The following is a 23,951-nucleotide window of genomic DNA, read 5'->3' as shown; positions in this document are numbered from 1 at the left end:
GAGTCGGTGATGCCATCCAACCATCTCATCCTCTGTCGTCCCCTTCTCCTCCTGCCTTCAATCTTTCCCAGCATCAGAGTCTTTTCAAATGAGTCAGCTCTTTGCATTTTTGCATTAGACCATTATATCTACTACTGTGGGCAAGAATCCCTTAGAAGAAATGGAGTAGCCATACGGTCAACAAAAGAGTCCGAAATGTAGTACTTGGATGCAGTCTCAAAAACAACAGAATGATCTCTGTTGGTTTCTGAGGCAAACTGGTAATCCAAGCCTATGCCCCGACCAGCAATGCTGAAGAAGCTGAAACTGAATGTTTCTATGAAGATCTACAAGACCTTTTAGAACTAACAACCTGATAGTTACTGAATGCTTATTCTAAACCAGGTGCCATGTTTCCCACCTCAGGCCAACCATGTTAATGAGCAATCACCTTGAACTTAGAGAGGTTAAGTAAAGGACCTATAGGCCTCTGCCATTAAGTGGAAGATCCTGGGTTCAAGCCCCCTTTGTCCCCCTTTTAGAAGGCGGAGACCTTGCCTGTTTGTCTGCATGTATCTAGCACTTGCACGATGTGCAATACATGTCTGTGGAATGGAAACAGATTCCAGTCTTCCTGACTCTAAGGGGCTCTCACTAGGATTACTGTGCTATTGTCTTTCTAAAATCCTAGCCTGACCTCACCGCTAACTGGTAAGGAAAGGCAGCCCTTTATTCTCCAGGGACTAGAGCATCATGGAGGCTCTATCATAATGTTTTTCAAACTGTAGCTTGAGAATGATGAACTCTTCAAAAAAATGAAACCCGTGGAAGAGTGTATTGCAGGGGAGTGAGCTAAGTGTTGTCCGGGAAGCATCTGTGTGTGCACTGAAGGTTGAACATCATCCTTGCTGTCCTTTGACCTCTCTCTCTCTGCCTTTGCACACACTGTTGCCTCATCTGGAATGTTCCTCCTCTTGCTCTGTCTGGGGACCTCCAGTTGTCCTTCAAGTCAGCGACTCCGTTCTCACCTGTTTAATTCTCACCCCTTCCTCTGATTCCTGGGTGGTGGTCACTTGTTTGCAGCTCTCTCCCAGTGCTGTGGGTAAAGGCAGGGACCAAGTCCTGTTGGTTTTTATCTTTCAAATGCCTGTAACAGAGCCGGTATCAGGAGGACTCTGAAATGTTCAGTCTTTTATAGATCCCTGCCTGCGGTTCACCTTTATTGAACATCCACTTATTTCTTAACATGTCATAATTTCCCGTTATTGTCATATTCAGCTTTTAATAGCAACATAATTCCTCTGTGACCAAAGCTTAAAAATAATGAAAAGGTTGAAGACAACTCATATCCATTATGATTCTTAGATTTGTCTTGAATGAGCCTTTTGTTTCCCCCTGCTCCCAGTACTGATGGAAGTGTGTTAGTCGCTCAGTCGTGTCTGACTCTTTGTGACCCCATGGACTGCAGCCTGGTAGGTTTCTCTGTCCGGGATTTCCCAGGCAAGAATACTGGAGTGGGCTGCCATTCCCTTCTTCAGGGGGATATTCCTGACACAGGGATTGAACCCAGGTCTTCCACATTACAGGCAGATCCTTAACTTTCTGAGCCACCAAGGAAGCTCCAATATTGATGGAACCCCATTTAAATTAAGAATGCCACTGGTGCATGTTTCAGAAGATCCACTCACTTTTTAGTGTAAAAAAATGATCAGGGAGCTCAAACTGGTGCTCTGTGACAACCTAGAGGGTGGGATGGAGTGGGAGGTGGGAAGGAGGTTCAAGAGGGAGGGGACATGTGTATACCTATAGCTGATTCATGCTGATGTATGGCAGAAACCAACACAATATTGTAAAGCAGTTATCCTTCAATTAAAAATAAATTTAAAAAATTATAAAAAAGGAGAAGTCAAAAGTATAAGGCAATTAGATGAGTAGATAAGAGTGTATTTTTAAGAGAGCTTTTGTGGCATGTGTATCTCCTCCCTAACGTTTGAGCAATTTAAATAAAGAATTTAAGTTGTTAAAAAAGAAAGAAAGAAAGAAACCATGATCAAAAAGAGGCTGATTGACCCTGTAGGAATAAAGCAGGACAAAAAGATGAGTAAAACTTACACTCTGGGATTTGAAATTCTCTCTTCATAAATAAATTGATTACAGGCAACAAAAGACACTTAACGGTAAGAAGCCTCATGGAACTCTGGCTAAACCTGAAAATAATTCCCCCCACCCCATCAATTTCATGCTTGTTCTTTATTTTTCCATTACAACAGCTGCCTTTAGGAACACCTAGAGTAAATTTGAGAAAAATAAGCAAAGATCAGTTACCAGTCTAATGTGGGGTGGATGGTTTGCTTTTCTTTCCGCCTACGCAGCACCTATGCTTCAGGACTGAAATGCTGCAAAAATGTTGGGCCGTGCCTTCCAGCCCAACCACATGGCTGCTCCATTCATGAGCAGAGTAGCTCTGTGTTGGAACATGCTCAGCGCACAGACCTGTGGGCTGCATTCTTGGCCCCACACTTCAGGGCAGTGTAAACAGCTGAAGTGGCCACCTTTGTAGACACCAATCCCAGGTTTTAAAATGACTGTAAGGTTTTACCTCCTCTCAGCAGAGTTTCAGGCTGTAAATAGAAGAGAACTAGGTATTTACCTGCCTTCCCCACAGTTCCTTCACCGACAGCAGAGAATGTAAGGTAACCTTGGAGACGAGCCATGAATCATTGCGGCCGATCCTTGTCCTCATCTCAGTAGAGTGGAGGTGAAGGAGGGAGATGACAGCTCCCAATGGGACTGGCTTGTACTTACACAAGTTCAAACCTTCTTACCACCACACACCATCAGAATACAGATCTCCCAGAAACTACCCCTATCACAGCCATTTGCTTGGACTGAGGGTCACTGAGGTCATCTTAGACTCGGGAATCAATTTAGAATCATAGGCAATGAGAACTAGAGCAACCCCTTGAACAACCTGGGGCCTTAGGGGCGCCCACCCTGTGCAGTTGAAAATAACTTTTTCTTTTTGGCTGTGCTGGGTCTTCACTGCAGTGTGGGCTTTTCTCTGGTTGCAGAGAGTGGGGGCTACTCTCTACTTGTGGTGCTCGGGCTTCTCATTGCAGTGACTTCTGTTGAGGAGAACAGCTCTAGGACTCACGGGCCTCAGGAGTTGCAGCGCATGGGCTCAGCAGTGGTGGCTCCCAGGCTCTAGAGCACAGGCTCAGAGTTGTGGCATATGGGCTTAGTGGAAAAGACTCTTCAGAGTCCCTTGGACAGCAAAGAAATCAAACCAGTCAGTCCTAAAGGAAATCAACCCTGAATATTCACTGGAAGGACTGCTGCTGAAGCTGAAGCTCCAATCCTTTGGCCACCTGATGCAAACAGCTGACTCACTGGAAAAGACCCTGATGCTGGGAAAGATTAAAGGCAGGAGGAAAAGGGGACGATAGAGGATGAGATGGTTGGATAGCATCACCAATTCAATGGACATGAATTTGAGCAAGCTTTGGGAGATGATAAAGGACAGGGAAGCCTGGCGTGCTGCAGTCCATGGGGTTGCAGAGTCAGACACAACTTAGCAACTGAATATCAATGGGCTTAGTTGCTTAGAGGCATGTGGGACCTTTCTGGATCCGGGATCGAACTGATTGGCAGGTCTCCTGCATTGGCAGGCAGTTTCTTTACCACTGAGCCACCACATACAACTTTATAGTCTGTTTTCCTGTTTGTGGTTCCCCTGAGTTCCGCATCTGTGGGTTCGACCAACCTGGGATCATGTTATCCTGCAGTATTTGTTGAAAAAATCCACGTGTAACTGGATTTGTGTTACTCAAGGGTCAACGGTTTGGTGGAATTTTACAGTTAGCCTCCAGATGAGATTAACAAGGTGGTTTCTCTTATGCCATAGCTGGCCAAGGGCAGGGCTGGGGCTGCCACACCCTTGGGGCCATTACAGTAGGAAGTTTCCTCTCCTAGATCCAAGCCACCCTTCTACGCTGTTCTGTCCCCCTGAGGCTGGGCCCTGCAGACACTATGGCCCTTCCTTCCCTGAGGGCTGGCTGGGTGCTGAGGAGGCAGTGGTGGGAGAATGAATGGCGGCAAGAGGAGAGAAGAGACTCCCCTTTTTCTAGCTCCTGTCAGCATCCCTGCAGTGACAGAATGTTGCGTGGCTCGTTTGCAGATGCCTTTGGTCACTCCAGCACCGGCCATGGTGTCCTCTCAGAAGGGCCGGCACTAGTGGCTGTAGCCCCACTAATAGTGTGTGCGCCAGTGTCCCTCCCCGATCAGACTCGAGCACCATTCCCTAGCTGGGTGTCTCTTCAGCAGAGCACTGGTGTGACATCTCCTCCAGAGATGTGAAGACCTCTTCTGTGGGCTCCCACGTTATGGGAACGCTACTTCATCCTGGGGGGTGGCTCCTGCTGCCTGGACTATTACCATCTGCTACCTCGAGGTCCCTTTTTGCTACTTCAGCCTCCTTGTATTAACTCCCTCTGAAGCAATACCTACCGTGGTTTTTCTACTGGACCCTGCTTGATAGGATACTTGGTATTAAGTGCATGCTGTACCATTTTCAGAACAAATATATCTTACTGAAAACATCTAAGGCATTTGTTACTTTCTGTTCAATAGATCCAATGCATGGACCAATGGGATGCTCTGAGAGGTGTGAAGATGTCTGCAGACTAGATTATGGCAAGGACAGAGAATAAGGACACTCTAGCATATAATGCTGATTCCTTAACAGTTGTAACTTCTTTCTTCCCAAGTTATTTCTTTGAAATCTTAATATGCAAAAGTTAGTATGAATTGACTGTATCAACAAGAATGGGCTCTGAAAATTTAAAGTCAATGCTATTCATTCTCAAGCAGCATCTGCTTAATTGGAAACAAGAGATCTGACAACTGTTAACCCTCCACTAGGTGGCAATCATTACACAAATTCCTGTTCGACTCCCATGATGCTAAAAGCCAACAAACAGATTTGACAGTTAAATTTTACTGCTCTACTGCTCAGAAGCAACCCACAGCAATTAGGGGTGTGCCAAAGGTACAACACTGGTTTGGTGTGAGGCTGTTTTGAGTCTTTCACTCACTGACTTGTAGCAGAGACTGCTGTATGTATGCTTAGCCCACTAGACTCCTCAGTCCATGGGATTCTCCAGGCTAGAATACTGGATTGGGTGGTCATTTCCTCCTCCAGGGAAATCTTCCTGACCCAGGGATCAAACCCTCATCTCCTGCATTGCAGGCAGATTCTTTACCCACTGAGCCACCCGGGGAACCCCACAGCAGAGACCACTAGTTGTCCCAAAGCATACTAGTTAGGATAGGCTTGATTATGTCACAGTAATAAATTATTAATAGCTCCAAACAAATTAAAATGATTTGACACATTTCATGCTGCATGCAGACTGTCAGGGCAATTCCATGCAGTCTCCGGGATCTAGGCTGACGGGGACCCCTGGATCTTAGAGCTGCATCACCTACAACATACGGCTTTTTCAGTTGCTGGGGCGGAAGAGCTACTGCAGAATGATGTGTGGTCTTCTCACCACGTCACCGCCTCCTCGTAGCTAACTGGCTAAAACTTCGCACATGGTCTTACTAGGAGGTTGTCTTCCTGCCCAGATGGGAGAATTAGATAGTCATGTCTAACCACAGCGTGTATCTATTTTTCTTCTTTCAACAGCAATAGAACTCTGTGTTAGCTGGACATGGGGCTGCCACTCCGCCAATGAAGATTCCATTTCTAAATCTAAGGGGCTATGTCGGGTGTAACCTGATGTGAGGTGTAGAAGTGTCCTTAAGGAGAGGTGTACTCTTCTCTTTTCGTCCTGCTTGCTGGCTAGTATACAGACACGTCTGGGCCTCTTCTGGGTTCTGAAGCGACCTTGGGATTGGAAGCCATGCCTGAAGGAACAACTACCTCGAAGGAGCCCTGGTCCTTGTCCCCATGGAGGCCACACCAACCCTGACCATCTGAAGTGACAGAGAAGCTGCATCTTTTATGCCACTATAATTTGGGGGCTGTTTCCTGCTACCTGCAGCTGAATTTAATCCTAACATGGGTTCCCCAATGCAAAGTCTGTCATGGGTTCTTTTCCCAAGAAGTTAACATCCTCCCTCCTGTTCCATGTTCAGAATTAACTGATAGACATGGGGGTCTGAGAGATGGAGGTTGCAGTGGCTATCATTAATAATGCTGATTGGAGACATGGCTTTACATTGGTGGACAAAGGTTGTGCAATTTCCTAAAATCAGAGAACAATGAAGTTGACTCTGGCTTTCATAATGACTTCTCTGTAGCAGGCAACAATATTTGCTAACGTTTTACCCACAGTATCATTCAAAATCGCCATCGAGCTTCTCAAACCCTGCTGCAGCTTTATCAACTAAGTTTATACAATATTCTCAATCCGTTGTTGTCTCTTCAATTTTCACAGCGTCTTCACCCAGATTAGATCCCAACTCAAGAAATCATAGTTTCATCAATAAGTAACTCATCAAACTTATTTTTTTATAACAAATGTAACAATATGAAAAAAAATTGACATACTGTAAGAATTACCACAATGTGACACAGACTTGCTGGACACAGGGAGGCCAAATGTTCAGTTTTTAAAAATCACAGTATCGCAAAGCATAGTAAAATGAGGTATGCCTGCACACAGAGATGGGCAGTACTGTTCAGGACAGAGTGAGGAGGAAGAGCCTGGAGGCCAGGTTTAATGATGTTTACTTTAACAGTTGTAAAAAGAAGAGACAAAACACCAGAAGTTGGAGTGAGGAGAAAGATTCATTTATGTAACATGTCTATAATTTAGAGGGCTTTCGTTTACATGATCTCACTTTACTCTCAGAATGATTTGCAAAGTAGAACACTTTGTCACATTTCACAAGTAAGGAACTGCTGCTTAGAAAAATGCTATCACCTGTGGCCATGCTTCCTTTGTGGGTTTTGGGGGCATCACCTTTTTTAGCCATTTTTTCCCTCCTTCTTTTTCTCTCTTGGGAAAGGCTTTTTCTTTGGTGAAAGTGTTAAGTTGCTCAGTTGAGTCCAACTCAGTGACCCCATGGAAATCTCCAAGCAAGAAACTGGAGTGGGTACCTCCCCTTAAAATAAATGCTAATGGGCCTTTCCTCTTCTCCTCCTGGAACCCTCTCATTAGGTGGCCTCATCCACTCTGATGTTTAGCCATCACACGTAACTGACAGCTGCCAAATCTACAATGCAGAGCCTGGAATCCTCCACAGAGCACTTGACCTATACATACAATTTCTGCCTCGTGGCCAAGGCCTGCAGAGGCAGCTGGTAGGAACTGTGAGGAGGGAAGAGGCTGGTGTTCAGCTGAGGGACAGGACTGCAAAAGCCACTGGAGCTTGGAAGTGTGTGAATCCTAAATACTCAGCATGATTTTCCCGCATGTTGATTTTTCATTCCTAAACTCTTTTTTTTCTACATGGTCCTAATCGCACGTTGCTTCAATTCTTTGAAATCAAGGAAAGTTTAAAATATGAATCTGAATGATATAAGAATCTTGTATGGTATGAGCCAAGTATTATCAGTCTAATTCTACCGTTCATTCACTCATTCACTCACTCACTTATTTGTTCAAACATTTATCGAGTGCTTTTCAATTGCCAGGAGTGGCGCAAGGCGCTGGGCTTAACAATGATTAAGACAAAGTCCCTCAAGGAGCTCACAGTCTAATGGTAAACTATTGAGTCAACTGAGGCACAGAGTGGTAATGACTTACCTGATGAGGTAGAAAGAGCGAGGTGCTCTCGAACGTCGGACTAGAGCTGGAGAGAGGGCAGGGGACCACTGACTCATTGTAAGTAAACCCCTCTGGTTGAGAAGCAAGGCTGCGTATAGAAACATCTTACAAAATCTTGCAAGAAAGGTTAAAATAGTTTTCAACCACCACCATAACTGAATTAATTCATGCCTTGCACGGAATTCGGTCATGAGCTGATGGCATTTCTATACCTGTCCCCAAAGCGTGGGACATGTCACCAGTCTGCTTGGACACAATGACTCTGTAGAGAGCCTGAAGTCCAACTTTAGCACTGGGAAACCATACTGAAATACTTGCATTAAATCCACAAACTTTAACTGCACACACATATTTATGGTACTTCTACACGTAGAAGTTAGGGAAAAAACTCTCCTCTAACGCTCATTCAGAGGATTCTAATAAGTTATAGACAGACCACAGAAATTAGAGAATATGTCTGTTTCTTTCGCTATTTACATTATTTTGGCTGTACAAGGGTGAACAGTCTCACTCAGACGTATTTCACAAGTGACCTAGACATTATATAAATATGTACAAAGACGTCACATCAGGTGTGTGCGCACACCTGTCCACGCAGACATGACCCCATGTAAGGCAACTTCTTTTGTGACGACGATACGTGATCCTCGTGGCAAACGGCAGAGTCCACGAGGAGCTGTCCACCCCGCCTGCCTGTTTCAGTTGTGTGATTCAGTAATTTCAGTAGGCAAGATGACTGCGTCACTGGCAAAAAAGCAGTGAATAATTATAAAAAGAGCTGCTTTCAAATGCAGAAACCGCCATTATCCAGGAATCTAAGGAACAAAGTGCTTGGAGGCACTCCTGGCCTTCTTCGGGCTACCAAGAATGAGAAAATGGCAGGGATGATTTATTGCTCTGAGGATCTTCGTCCACATTGGAGTCCAAGAGACTCAATGCATGGACCCTCAAACACCATCAGTTGCTCACTTCAAGCACTTCTTCACTTTGCTGTGGAGGATTTTCTTCTGAAAGATAACGAACACGGGAGAAGTCTTCCTAAATGACGGTCTCAAAGGCAGGCAGCTAAGAAAACATTCAAGATAAAATAGGAAGACCTCAGTCAAGAACCATATTCTTACCTGAGTGGCATAAGGGTAATGTTTCCAGTCTCACAAGAATAATAAACCAGGACTCAAGCATGAGCCTGAGGGCCTGGGTCAGAAGATCAGACAGCCTTCTCTACAGAGACCACACTCCGAAACCAACAATTCTAACTTTTCACGGATATCAAAATTACATGGGATTTAACAACAGGGTTGTTAGAAACAGTAAGCAACTATAGTATAATTTTTAACTCATGTTTTTGTAGCTAGGAAGAGTAAAAATACCTCTAAGGCCATAATATTCATTTTATATTATTAATATTCATATTCATAATATTCATTTGTAAAACTATATACATTTAAAAAATCGTTAGAATCTTAAATTTTCCTAATAACAAAATCGGCCTGTTTACCTTTCGCAGGTTGAGGGTGCTCCAAAGGCTTGCTTTTGGATGAAGAGGTCCCTACACTGTCTGAAGTTTTATTACTTGAGTGGGAACCCTGCTCCACTTCACATAAATAAACGTCAATGGGTCCTTTGGTGCTCCTGATATGTACTGTGATAGAATCCTAGCAAAAGACACAGAAAGCATTAAGATGAATGAGAGGATTCATGAATTACATTTTTTCACTTATTAGAACTGTTAAAGTTTCAAGGGACACTTTTGGAAATTCTCATCCACGTAGTTTCTTTGCTGTCATGTATTTGAGAATATCATGTACTTGCTTAGACTGAACCACAGGAAGCACTCACTAGGAAGTATCACCTCGAAGTCACAATTTGAGTGTGACTGGAATAAACAAAAGGTGCTCCTTAACTGTCTGTCATACACTGTTCAGTTAACATCTAGGGTCTCAAGTGTACTGTGGTCTTCTGGGGATAAAAGGGAAGGTGGGTAAGAGCTGCTTCACTGAGGGAGGTTAAGTCCCCTATTGCAAAGAAGACACGATTTCAGTCTATCAGGCCATCAGCACTCCATCTGTCCTAAGAATGGTCTCACTCCTTGGTTCTGATTCCACCCTGAACATGCATCTTCAACAAGTATCTTTCAACACAAATGTTCCTGTAAGCAGTGGACAGTATTTCCATACACATTAATGACACTTTTCATTTTAAATGTCTAATTTAGTGTCCTCCTTTATCCGTGAGTCTTCTATGAGTTTGGCTAGTGAGCTAATTCCCCAGAGCCCTGTTTGGCACTGGATCTTAACACTGAGGCCAATTCTTGGTGATTCCTCTAAGAGGCCGTGCTAGTACAATGGCTAAGAACAGACTCTGAAACCAAACTGTCTGGGTTTGAATTCTGTTTCTCTCACTTACTGTATGATGGTAAGAAAGTTTATCGTTCTGTGCTTTAGATTTCTCATCTGTAAGAGGACAATAATCATGACTACTGAGTTTGTGTTACTCAAAACACATTAAACACATTAAAATAGCTGAAGAGCCTTGAGCTGTGGATCAGGGATGCAGCTAACACACACACTAGTTATTAAGTTACTGGGACTGCAACAATGCACAGCCGAAGCAGCTGGCTTGCCTCCCTTTGTTGTTGTTTAGTCACACAGTTGTGTCCAGTTGTTTGTGACCCATGGACTGCAGTCCACCAGGCTCCTCCGTCCATGGGACTTTCCAGGCAAGAACACTGGAGTGGGTTGCCATTTTCTTCCCCAGGGGATCTTCCCAGCACAGGGATTGAACCCGCATCTCCTGCACTGTAGGTGAATTCTTTACTGCTGAGCCACCAGGGAAGCCCGTTTCCCTTTAAACCGTCTTAAGAACGGGAGTTGGGGGGTGGGGTGGGGTGGAGAATTCTTGCTTGGAGAATCCCCACGTACAGAAGAGCTTGGCGGGCTGAAGTCCATTAGGTGGCAAAGAGTTGGACGTGACTTGAGCAACTAAGCACACGCACACACACAAACATGCATGCACCTATGTGCGCGCATGCACACACACACAAAAGCAGGGCTACCTACCTCTTTGGGAGCTGGAACATCCAATCTGGTTTCTGCCGGCGCTTTAACTGCAATTACAATCTGTTCATGGAAGGCTTGGATGCTGTGAATGTCTTGATACGTCACATATGCTAGTGTAAAAATCAGTTAAGGGTCTCTAAACAGAGAGTGGAGATTAAAAAATTATTTCATATGTAATTCTTACTATTTCATCAACAATCCTTAGGATTTTATGAAGTGTTTTACAATATAACTCGAATTCTTTTACACTACTGTGATAGTGATGACACTTTCTGGAGAAAAAATAGTAATAAAGTCTGGGTGTTTAAAACAAAGACACTACACGAAGGTATTCAAACCTCCCTGTACTTTTCCCTATCATTGCTACATCTTATGAGAATCTCTAGGGGAAAAAAAGTGTTTTGATGAGAATCTCCTAAAATGTAAGGGAGAAAGAATCTGTTAGTAGTAGAAACAACTTAGAACCAGTTTTTCAGGACTATCACGTACTCATGGGAGTGCTCTCATCCCAAACTATTTTCCATCTTGCTACCTGAATTTTTCTCATTTTCTTTTATTGTATTGCTTGAAATTTTACCACTTACCTGATTTAAAGGGTTTCCCCAGCATTTTTTTTTTTAACTCCACAGATCTTTTTGACTGAGTCCAGCGACAGCATTTACTTTCCTTCCAATAACTGTATTGTGGAAACAGGAGTTTTTGACTGGTGTAGAACTTAAGTAAATTTGAAACGTGGACTAGCTCAGTATCGGTGACACCTCAGAAAGGTGCTGCATGGGGAACACGGCAGCAAAACCGTCTAGGAGACTAGGGAGGAGATCAGAATCAAAGACAATCTCCTCCTTTGGTCCCAGAGACACTAAACTGAAGAGCATGACCATCCAACTGCGTCAGGCTTGGTGGACTGGAAAGGCAGTTTCAGTATCATTTCTATAGCAGTTCATTCACTTCTAAAGGTCTGGTTTTGTATCTTAAATATATTAATTAAATTTCCAAGCTGAACCTACTATTTAAGGTAATTGCTTTGGGAGATTATTTTTTAGGGTACAGATTAAAGGATATCTTTCATTTTCTTTGTCATCTGTTAACTCAAACAACTGCTGAGCACAATCCTTGATTAACTCATCCAGGGCATCTTCCATTGCTGATAAGTCAGATAGCTCCTCCTGCAGCTTCTTCTGTTGGGGCACTGCTCCAAAATTGCTAAGATCAGATCCTCTTTAAAAGAAAAAGATCACTATCAACAACATCTGGGAGATTACAAATTAATACAAGTTAGGTTACTGGAATGTCTCCAGAAGTTTACACCTGGTGTCTCCCTCAATAACAGACAACAGGTAACAAACTCCACTCCTGTTCTCCTGTTATTCTAGACAACCATTACTTCTCTTTGGTTTTTGTCACCATTTCTATTCTCTGACACAGAAACTTTAAAAACAAAACCAACATCGTGACCTTCTGGAAATCAGAAGTTCTACGGAAAGCTTACTAAAGTTCAATGAGCAGTGAACTGAGTTAGCAGCACCCAGTTTCAGCCCAGCTCTACTTTCCACAGTATAACTTTTGACAAGTTCCTGTCCATCCGTGTTTGTGCTCAGTCGTGTCTGACTCTTTTGCGACCCTTCGGACTGAAGCCTGCCAGGCTCCTCTGTCCGTGGGATTTTCCAGGCAAAGATACTGGAGTGCTATTTCCTCTTCCGGGGGATCTTCCTGATTCACAGATCAAATCATCGTTTGAATTTTTTTTTTTTTTTTTTTTAACATTCAGGGGATTGTGTTTCCAAGCCTGACCTGCACCATAACCACTGGGGGTCGCTGTTAAGAAGGCGCCTATCTGCCTTCTCCCAGAACTGAATTACACCTCCTTGGGAGGAGGCCTCTCTGTGTTCACACTCCAGTGCAAGAACCACTGTTTTACTGCCTTAACTGATTTTCCCCCTGGTATCAATGATCAATCGGAACTGAGGAAATTTTTATTTTTTTTTAAATTCCTACACAATCAGATGCCCACTTACCTTGAAAAGTGAAATTCCTAAAACTAATCATGACTCTGCTCAGCTTTTCCATAATATTGCGGTGATACTATATGGCTTCTAATTGGCACCAAGTAGAAAAAAAAAAAAAAAAACACTGACAGTATCTAGTTTAAGCACAGTATTGTCACTTATTGAGGGGGGAAAAAAAAAAAACCCATGAAAAGTTTGAAAACAACTCACATCCATCTAATATGGTTCTTAGACTTCTTTTCAACCAGGTCGATTCCGTCTAAGACGTTGGTGATGTCGTACACTCTTCGTTTTCGTACTCCCAGTTTCGTTGCAACCTTGTTTAAGTCAAGAATGCCCCCAGGAGCAGATCTGACAAGATCCATAAATTTTCGAGTTAAATAAACCAGTGATACATCAAAACGAGGTCTCTTCACTTTTAGTGCTTCTGGGAAACAAAACAAACACAATTAGTAAAATTTTAAATAGTGTTTCTTTCTCAATTCATTAAAAAGACCATTTATTTCTTCTTGATCAATAACCACAGACACCTACAGATATTCTACCCACTGACCAAATCATAGCTAATTTTTACAAAATCGACTTCTCAAAGTGGATGAAAACTTACTAGCCTATTCCAGGTAAACAAAGGCTTTAGACTTAAAGGAGTATTTGAAATATGCAACCAGTTTCCACGGAGTATGTGAATCTGAACGGCATCATACCAGACATAAATGGTGAGCCTGCATCTGTATCCATACCACTCTCAGGAACAGGATTAGAAATGATGTTTAGAATCAAATTTCTCATTTGGTCCTCAAGTCAAGAAATTCTTTATGAAGCAAAGTTAGAGCTTTAGCTTTAAAAAAAATGTTTAAAATGTCCCTATACATGTCACAGTCTAAACCAACCTGATGAAATCTGGAAAGGGCTCAAATCAGTCTCCTAATTAGCATGGTTAGGATATACCTTGAGGGAAAGTGGCGTGACCATTTTTTAAAATATTCAGTACTATATTAACAGATAAGCAAATGAATAGGGAAAAATCTCTTTAATTCTCTCATTTATTCATTACTATGGTTTTCCAGATACCCCGACACTAAGCACACACTTTTACATGCTTACGTAAATATATATAGTCTTAAAAAACGAGAATAGAAACATACCACTTTTTAACATATTGTTTTTTAATTCAGTATTATGAACATTCTGATATGTCAACAAATTTATTTCAACTTTATTCTTCACGGCTGCATGTTTAACTGCACGGAATATTTGCTCAACTTGGCTCAATGCTGGAAATTCAAATTATTTCTAATTTTACTATTTTGCACAATACTTCAATGAATCCCCTAGAAGCTAAATTTTTGTATGCGTCTTTGTTTCCTTTAGATAGGTTTCAAGATGTGGAATTGTTAAGTAAAAATGTATTTTTAAATGCTGCCAAACCTGCTATTCAGGATGTGGGTTCTATCAGTTTTACAAAGTTTATAAGGGCCTCCTCTCTTACCCTTGCCAAAACTGAATATTATCATTCTTTCCATCTTTCCCAGTTTGATACTAAAATAATAGTTCTAAAGGTTTAGTGTGCAGAGGAAATAAATTCTACAAATAATTAGCTGTCCTCCTGGTGTGGAATATGTGATTACACTTTTTTCCTACTTCATAGCACACCACAGAATCCTTCAAAGGAAACAGTCATTCTATCTTCAATCAGAAATGCTCTTCTCCAGAACCTCTATAAGATTATATTCTTAAAGACCACTGGTGGTTACTCCAAGAAACAAAAGGACATAATTTACAACGTTAATGTCTTCTATGTGGAGACTACTCCTATACTTAAAGATTAAACAGGATTAGGTAGGAATTAAATTTTTTTTTTAAAAAGTAGTAGTCACCATTCTATAAAACCTTGCAAGATTACAAATGAGAAATTCTGACTTTAAAAACATTTACATCTGACTCTTGACCAAGGCAAGTGTTAACCTGTGTATAATTTATATAATTTGAACCCTATCTGCAGATTCAATCAACCTGTCTGTTTGGCTGAGTGAAATCACCATCGTGTTTCTGGGTTAGAGAGACCCCATGGGCAGCAGGGAAGGCCTGGCAGAGGTGACCAGAGTGGGCAGCTGTGCCAGGGTAGCCCGCGCAGGAAGCACAACCTGACCCAGGGAGAAGACTGCATGCTCAAATCTGAGCTGGGGGATGAATCCTGACTGGACAAGGTACTTAATCCCTCTGGGCCTCCGTTTACTTGTCTATTGAATAGGAATAATAATCCATATCCTTACTTTGAAAGGTTGCTGGGATAATCCATGCAAAGAGCTGAATACAGGCCAGGCACTGCATGAGCTCAATACATGTGAGACATGAGTCTAAGCCATGGCATGGGGCAGACAAAGGAAACGCTTCCAGAGGAACACTGGGGGCCAGATATTGGTGGGACTGTGGGGGGTGCCAAGGAGAAATGAAAGCTGATGTTAAGATTCATACTGGGTGTCTAGGCAATGTCTATCCCCTGAGATTCGGACAGGAGTAGATGGAAAGAGCACAAGGAACCACAGGAAACCAGGAGGGCAAAGACTGTCCTCACGTTTGTTGCCAAACCTCCTTCAATTCCACTGATGACAATAACTGCTCTCACAGATCTCCGGGAAATATCCCTAAACATGGACCATTTAGAGAAAAAAAAAAAAAGACATTTCCAAAGCAATGAGGAATAAACTGGCATTTGTGCAGTTTTGCGTGCATTGACAGCCTACAACCTCAGGAGTTTTTGCTGAAATTCCAAGCTTGACATTTCAGTCTACAAATAGTACATTTTATTTAAGTTACTCATCAACTCAGGTACCTTTAAAATAAATCACTAAAATCATAAAACAGCAAAACCTAAAACCTATTCAGGAATCAACTTACTTCTCATGGACACATATTGTACATTATCTTCTAAATTAATCCTTATTTTTGATGGCTGGAAAAGAGAAGATACAGAAATTTAACTCAGTAATTTAAATACAAGCAAATGAATAGCAAAAAAAAAAAAAAGCAAATGAACAACGTTTTACTGGATAATACAAAGGTCTGTCCTTTTTTCCACCCTGGGAAATAATTATGGTCTGAGGAAACCAGTCCTTCTCCTAAACTACATTTATGCTAACTGTCATCACATCTGACAGTGTTTACACACTTGCATTTCTGAAACTGCACAGGCCTCCACAGGTATGGAAAGTGGAAGTGAAAGTCGCTCAGTTGTGTCCGACTGTTTGTGACTCTATGGACTATACAGTCCATAGAATTCTCCAGGCCAGAATGCTGGAGTGGGTAGCCTTTCCCTTCTCCAGGGGATGTTCCCAACCCAGGGATCGAACCCAGGTCCCCCTCATTGCAGGCGGATTCTTTACCAGCTGAGCCACAAGGGAAGCCCATAGCTATGGAAGCAGTAGTTAGAGATGGGGTAGGGAGAGAAAGGAAGGGTGGTGGCAGTAGAGGAGTACGAATACTAGAATTTATTACTACATGGACATTAATTTATTGACTGCATCAGGTACTGGGGATAAAGGGGAATTCAGAGGTGATCAGGACTCTGTCTCTGACTCTGGAAGGTACGGGAGCGGGAGAGATCTATACCCAAACTAACAAATGCTCATCCTTTGCTAACTCATTGTTAAGTGGCTCCAGAGAAATGAGCTCACAAACTTTCATTTTCACAAGCAGCCATGCAGTCCCATGATAATTAATGTAAAAACAGCATTTCTAATCATGGAAAATAATGCATGTAATGTAACTGGAAACTTCGGTATTAGAGTAATAAAACACTTCTTGTAAATCCCTGAGGCAACCACGAAATTAGTATAACAGGAGCTCCACTGCCAATGCTCATCATTTTACTAGCTACCTGAAGGCTATGAAAGCTTATATAAACTTGTTAACATTTGCAGTACATTTAAAAATTGTTTTTTGCAAAACATATATAAATTCTAACCATGAGACTAATAAAGAGAAACCCATATTAGCCTTTTGCTTAGAACAAAGTGTAATGATGTCATGTGTCTCCAGACAGGCTGTGGGCAGGTTTAGTTTCTCTTTAAGTGAAAAAACTGCCCTCAATGGGGCCACAGCAAAACTGGGGGAAGAGGATTTCTTTCATGAGCAGCTCTAAGAGAACAGTCACCAGAACTCTGGGGCGTAGCCAGCAATTCTCAGGAGGGACCCCCAGCCAAGCCTTGGAAGACAAGCCAGATTTTGCGGAACCTGTGGGAGGTGGGGGAGAGAGGATAAATAATTCTTGGTGCAGGAAGTGACATGACTAAAGGTATGGAAATACAAACCACCTGGTCCCTTTCGTAAGGCAACCTGGCTGGCCAGTGTGAAATCGACTTGTCACTGAGGCTGGAAGGGCCTGCCAGCACCATGCTCGACACAGAGGACTATGAAAGTCATGCCCTGGAGTTTGGCCTTTAGGTTGTAACCAGTGCAGAAACGCCACAGATTTCTGAGCAAGACATGACATCCTTGGGCTCATGGTTCAGAGATCCAAGCACGGTGGCAATACAGCAATAAGACTGAGGATTGGGGAAGCCTGAAGGCAAGGTGAGCAGCTAAGTAGCTCTCTCCTTGCTGGTGTTACTACAAGCCTGGGCACAATGGTTCCCTTATCATTCATGACAAAATGACGGCATCTGTCAGCAAGGTAACCTGATACGGAATAACTCCCCTGAAGCAGAATTCCACTGTAAAATTAATTTAGTTGTTGGAACTTGAACACATGCAGGTATATCTGCTGGGTGCAAAACCAGAATCGGGAGAGTCCATCAGGGACTCTGCCTGGCTGGCTCTCAGCGCAGTGCTGACAACAGGGACACGCTGAAAGAAACTGAAGTTCCTCAGTTGTGTCCAACTCTTTGCAACCCCATGGACTGTAGCCCACCAGGCTCCTCTGTCCATGGGATTTTCCAGGCAAGAATACTGAAGTGGGTTGCCATTTCCTTCTCCAGGGGATGTTCCCGACCCAGGGATCGAACCTGGGTCTCCCACACTGCAGGCGGACTATCTATCCTCCGAGCCACTAGGGACACGTTGAAGGGCAGTCCTATTGAAGCCAAACTTCAGACCAGGGTGACCAACTGTCACTGCTTTGTTTACATTCAACCCTTCTGCTAAAAGACTCTGAAACAAGAGTTGAACTATTGATGCAAGATTCTTAAAAGAAATCCATCCTCATCACAGGGACCTGGAACACCCATCAACACACGCCCTAAGTTGCTACACTACTTCATCACTACAGTGTCACAATCAACCCTGAGGATGCACATGGACGGGATTAAGAGAGCAGCAGCCCTAGGGGTCGTGCTGCAGATGAGACTTCTGTTCTCGGTTCAGAGCAGCAGGGCCCAGGCCCCCACCTGGACTACCTCCCTATCTGCTCTCCGCGTGTGCCCCACGGGCGCCTTCCCTGATCCAGACCCTTCCCTCTGGTCTCCTTATCTAGAAGGCTGCTATTCATGGCTTGGCACGGGGATGGCGGTCCCTCAGTTAGTAACATGAGAACGTACGACTTTCTTTCCCCCACATTCTTTGCTATAAACCACATATTGGCTATATTGAGATCTGTGGGGAAAACAACATCCACTCATTTTGGTCCCCAACCCCCCAACTGAACAAAAAAACCCTCTCTTTATTTTGGAGGACTCACGATAGCATCATGACCTCTCAAGGGCAAACCTCCCAAGTAAAGATCGCGTAAATCCTATAGACCTACAATTCAGGAGATTTCCAATGTGTCAACACCAATGACACATTCATCTCATTTATACTCAACAGTTCTTGGCTTAAGATAGGGCTCAGGACCACCAGGACTTCTCAGGTACAGGGAGACCCTTCCCTCATCTGTAACGAAGTGTAGGGACAGACCTCTATCAGAGCCCACTTTGCAGCTATTGTGAAGATCAAATGACCAATTCTGTAAACTGAAAAAAATCCCAAGAAAGCATAAGAGATTGTTGTTATTGTTGTCCCGTTTGAACCAGAACAGTTCTTGGCACATGCAGGCACTTGGCAAACGTTCGCTAAACTAATGAATGGAACAGTGAAACAGGATCTTGTCACGGATGACATCAACTGGTAAACACTGTGTATTTACAGACACAGGGACGCCAGGAAAAGACGCCCTCTTGGATACCCCATCCGTAAGGATCACTGAGACTAGGAGGCCTCATATTCTGTTTTCTAATACAAATTTATCGCCTGGGGAGACTCAGTCTGACAATCCCGGTGAGCCTGTCCAGCTATGCTAACTCTGGTGAACCACATTCGACAGACAGGTGAGGAGCTTTTCCTTGTCTCACAGGCCGAAAGATCTGGAGGAACTATATTTGAGGCTATACTTAATGAGCTACACTGAAGGAGCCTGAATTCCTACCTTATTCGGAGCATGAAATCTGGTATTTTGAGGTTCAAATTATCCCAGATTCAGCCAATGGGAACCTTTTCAAAGTGGCTCCTGCACAGGGCACGTCTCTTACCTTCTCGGTGTCTCAAGGACGGCAGTCCTCAGAGGAACATCCTCAGACTTCTATGGCACTAGATGCTGCTGCTTCTAGTGCGGACAGCCCACCCCTGGGGGCACTGCCAACATTTCTGTTCCTTCACGCAAGTCTCCCTGAGAGGCCATGCTCAGGCATTTCCCTGAGGACCTACCCACGGACAGCCTGCTCTGCTCAGCAGTGTCTGACTCTCTGTGACCCCCCAAACTGTAGCCTGCGCGTCTCTGTCCATGGGATTTCCCAGGCAAGCATACTGGAGTGGGTTGCCATTTCCTCCTCCAGGAGATCTTCCTGACCCAGAGATCCAACCCGCGTCTCCTGCATTGGCAGGAGGATTCCTTACTGCTGAGCCAGCAGGGGAACCCAAAGGAGAGCCTAGTAGCAGCCAAACCTCAAGACTGGGCTTCCTAAAAAAGCCTGCGGTTCAAACACTCAAAATGCTCTTCTCACTTGTTCGGGTCTATAGTCTGCTTCCATCTTGGCAGAGCCTCCACCTGAAACCACCAAGGCTGTCAAATACTCAAACTGCCCCTCCCACTTGTTTGGGTCTATTAGTCTGTCTCCATCCTGAAACCATGGAGGCTGCACTTGGCGCACACAGCTCTCTAGGAACCAGCAGCTCCTGGTGGGCCGGTCAGCACATTCCAAGTCATTTCACTGATGCTCCAAGTTTCCACATCTCAAAACCTACACTTTGCGATTTGAGATCTCAAAGGAGAAAGAAAGAAAAGGTGAGTTTTAGGGGCTAAAATCTTAAACACTGCTAATAAATTGGTTAAAAATGTCTCTATACAGAGATGCTTGCTTGTCCAAACAGCCTGTTTGGGGGAGTCATATCCCTTTAAGAGCTCTGCAGACACATACCTTTTTCCAGGGGTCTGCTTTCTAGTCACACATGCAAGTTTTCCTTATTTTTCAACGTGTAGACTAAATTCTATCTCTAATCATGTTGTGCCTTCGTAAAATTCCAGTTTTCAAGCCATTTACCCTGGGGGGAACATCAAATTCTCAGCTGTACACATAACTATTTTTTTGCATAGCATTTAATAATACATAGTCTACTAAATACTTCTAGTCATTATCCAATTTTTCTAAAAAATGCTGAGAGGTGTTGAAATCACCATTTCAAAGCCAGGAAAATAAACATTCATGCATTCAAACATTTAGAGAGTACCTACTTCATTCACTTAACAGCTATTTACCAAAATAGCTTTTTTGGTTTTGCAAGAAGCCCCAGACATTCTGGGGATGTACCAATGAAAGGCCAGAGCTGCTGCCCAGGGCATGAAGTGCCCCCATGCTGAAGGAGTATGCAGGAGGCTCACAGGAGTGCCTAGCACAGCCCAGAGGCTGGGCCAGCAAGTCAATGTGAAGTTGCTCAGTCGTGTACGACTCTTTGTGACCCCATGGACTGTAGCCCACCAGGCTCCTCCACCCATGGGATTCTCCAGGCAAGAATACTGGAGTGGGTTGCCGTTTCCTTCTCCAGGGGATCTTCCAGACCCAGGGATCGAACCCAGGTCTCCTGCATTGCAGGCAGATGCTTTAACCTTTGAGCCACCAGGGAAGCCCAGGTCAGCAAGGCTGCCCACAAATGACCTGTAATGGGAACCATGGGAGGTAATAAGGGAAAGTGCACTCTAAAGAAAAAAATTTTTAAAGGTGGAAGTGCAAATATACATAAGTCCAGAAGAATACAGACATATGGAAAATTCAGTAACCATAAGCAGTTCAGCAAAGATAAACTCAGGAGTCTGATGACATTAAGAAGTTTCTCCTCTATGATGAGAGCAGCTGGGAACCACGATAGATTCTTTAAGCCAAATGACGTGATCGTAAATACACTTTAAAAAGACCATTATGGTTAGTTACTATGTAGAGAATATATAGGAAAATCAGGGGCAAGATGAGAAGCAGGAAAACTAGTTGAGAAGATAGCAATCTGAAAGGCAGATGACAGCTATAAGTGGCAAGTACTGGTGACTAATTTCTATTAGACGGGATGGAGGGGGTCCATTTGGAAAAGGTAAAGATTATACGTAGGATACCCGCTAGGGCAATATGGAAGGTATGGTACCATTTGTTGCAATACAAGATCGAGAGTTGTTGCTTAAGCAAGACATGAATTCCACTTCAGGTGTATGAGTTTGAAATCTAGGTAGAGTTGTATAGTAGACAATTGGAAAGCTCTGAGCCCAATTTACAGATTTGGGAGTCATGACATGGTAACCAAAACTACCAGAGCAGATTGCTGTTGTTTAGTGGCTGTGTCCCACTTTTGTGACCCCCATGGATGTAGCCCACCAGGCTCCTCTGCCCATGGGATTTCCCAGGCAAGAATACTGGAGTAGGTTGCCATTTCCGTCTCCAGGGGATCTTCCCTACCCAGGGGAATTAATCTGTGTCTCCTGCACTAGCAGGCAGATTCTTCACCACTGAGCCATCAGAGAAGCCCGACCAGAGTGGATAAGACTCTGTGAAACTTCAAGGGATACGTATATCTTCTGACATTAAATGCAAAATAAAGGTTTTTCCATAGTAAGAGTTCATAGCTTTTATCAAATTCTAAAATAATAATAAGAAAGTCTATGAGAAACCTAGACAGCATATTAAAAAGCAGAGACATTACTTTCCTGATAAAGGCCGGTCTAGTCTACTGGTTTTTCCAGTAGTCATGTATGGATGTGAGAACTGGACCATAAAAACAGCTGAGCACCAAAGAATTGATGCATTTGAACTGTGGTGCTGGAGAAGACTCTTGAGAATCCCTTGGACTGCAGATATCCAACCAGTCAATCCTAAAGAATATCAGTCCTGAATATTCATAAGAACGGCTGAAGATGAAGCTGAAGTGCCAATCCTTTGGCCATCTGATGCAAAGAACGGACTCAGTGGAAAAGATGCTAATGCTGGGAAAGACTGAAGGCAGGAGGAGAAGGGGACAACAGAGGATGAGATGGTTGGATGGCATCACCTACTTGATGGACATGAGTTTGAGCAAGCTCTGGGAGTTGGTGATGGACAGAGAAGCCTGGTGTGCTGCAGTCCACATGTGGCAGAGAGTCAGACACGACTGAGCTGAACTGAAAAGAAAAAGACCACCAGTACAAACAGTAACAGAAGTCACAAGAGTGCTGAATGACACCCCATATGAAGAAACTGTGGAGAAGGCTGAAGAGCCGAGTAAGACCAACATGGAAGGGATGGGAAAAGGAAGAGTTTACAAAAGAGAACACGAGAGGCCAGAGAGGCAGATGGAGTGCTGAGAGTATGTCCAAGGGGACACAGTGGTGAGTTTCCAACAGAGTGAGTGGTCCATCGTGTTAAAACCACATCCGCTGGATCTGACAAGGCTGCTGACGACCTTGGTTAGGACAGTCGTAGAGTTGTGCTTAGGGCTGAGGTCCCCCAGCAGCAGGTCAAGGTGGTAATGAGATGTGAGCAAGAAGACTCAGAGTGCAGACAACTTTTTCAAAGAGTCTGGCTGTGAAGGGGAAGTGATATAGTAGGCAGAAAGGCATAAGGGATTAAAGGAGGGATCTCTCAAGAGGGAAATGGGATTTAGGACATTGTTGGGTCGGGAAGATCCAATGGAGAAGGGATAGGATACTCACTCCAGTATTCTTGGGCTTCCTTTGTGGCTCAGCTGGTAAAGAATCCACCCACAATGCGGGAGACCTGGGTTCAACCCCTGGTTTGGGAAGATCCCCTGGAGAAGGGAACAGCTACCCACTCCAGTATTCTGACCTGGAGAATTCTGTGGTCTGCATGGTCCATGGGGTCGCATGAGTGACTTTTCATTTCACTTTAAGTAGTTGAGAATTTACCATCCGGAGTCAGACACTGGGAGGTTCAACGCAGGCTTTTCTACTTACTAACCACAGAAAAAACCACTTAACATCTCCAAGTCTATCTTGGCAACTGTCAAACAAGAATAATCCCTTAGGACTGCTGTGCGGAATTAAATGAGATGGCGCTCATCAACTATTTTGGAGCGTTGAGTCCTCCTTGTGTCTGAATAATCTGACTTCAGGAAATGTTTATTTACTAGTAATGGGAAGAAAGCAGCAGAGAGGTCGAGAATGCAGGGAGAAATGGGAACTGATGGGTTCCTTCCATGGAAAAGTGCTGATAATCAAGGAGAATACACTGCATGCAGTCCAGAGCAATACAAGAACTGAACGTTTCACAGGGAGTCTTAATCTCCCTTGCGTTTTGGCTGTCAAACAGGATGGAAGACGTGCTGAATGGGGGGAGCTGTGGGGTGGGATGTGTGGACACGGTTTTAAGCGGCTGCAGCTAAGTAGGAGCATGGGAGAGGAGGCTGCAGAGAACACGAAAAGAGAGCTTGCAGACCCACTGAGATAAAGATGGGCGAGCACGCCAGTGTCAGGCAAAGCTGTGCAACTTTCTCCAACACTGCCCTGTGGCCGGAAGGAAAGACGAGGAGCTGTGGGGTGGAACGTGTGAGGTGTGGACACGGTTTAAAGCAGCTGCAGCTGAGTAGGAGACGGGCAGAGGAGGCTGCAGAGAACAAGAAAGAGAGAGCTTGCAGAGATCCACTGAGATAAAGATGGAAGAGCATGCCAGGGTCAGGCAAAGCTG

General features: G+C 43.8%; 1 protein-coding gene across 2 annotated transcripts in view; it reads right to left on the bottom strand.

Moving 5' to 3' along the window:
- Positions 1-6,756: 6,756 nt before the first annotated feature.
- The window catches only part of E2F6 (E2F transcription factor 6), a 17,829-nt gene continuing 634 nt past the window's right edge, over positions 6,757-23,951 (bottom strand). Inside the window, exons 2-7 of one of the 2 annotated variants that reach the window (XM_040224784.1) lie at positions 15,721-15,775; positions 13,033-13,249; positions 11,879-12,034; positions 10,817-10,931; positions 9,256-9,412; positions 6,757-8,764 (exon numbers count right to left, since the gene is read on the bottom strand). In XM_040224784.1, the coding sequence (XP_040080718.1) occupies positions 8,715-8,764; positions 9,256-9,412; positions 10,817-10,931; positions 11,879-12,034; positions 13,033-13,249; positions 15,721-15,775 (750 nt within the window). In that variant the 3' untranslated portion in view covers positions 6,757-8,714. Of the gene's footprint in view, positions 8,823-9,255; positions 9,413-10,816; positions 10,932-11,878; positions 12,035-13,032; positions 13,250-15,720; positions 15,776-23,951 lie in introns of both variants that reach the window. The other variant, XM_040224785.1, reaches the window with a different exon arrangement.

The sequence above is a fragment of the Oryx dammah genome, unplaced genomic scaffold (assembly GCF_014754425.2).
Source record: "Oryx dammah isolate SB20612 unplaced genomic scaffold, SCBI_Odam_1.1 HiC_scaffold_25, whole genome shotgun sequence".
NCBI classification, from domain to species: Eukaryota; Metazoa; Chordata; class Mammalia; order Artiodactyla; family Bovidae; genus Oryx; species Oryx dammah.
This window is presented reverse-complemented; position numbering and strand designations above follow the sequence as displayed.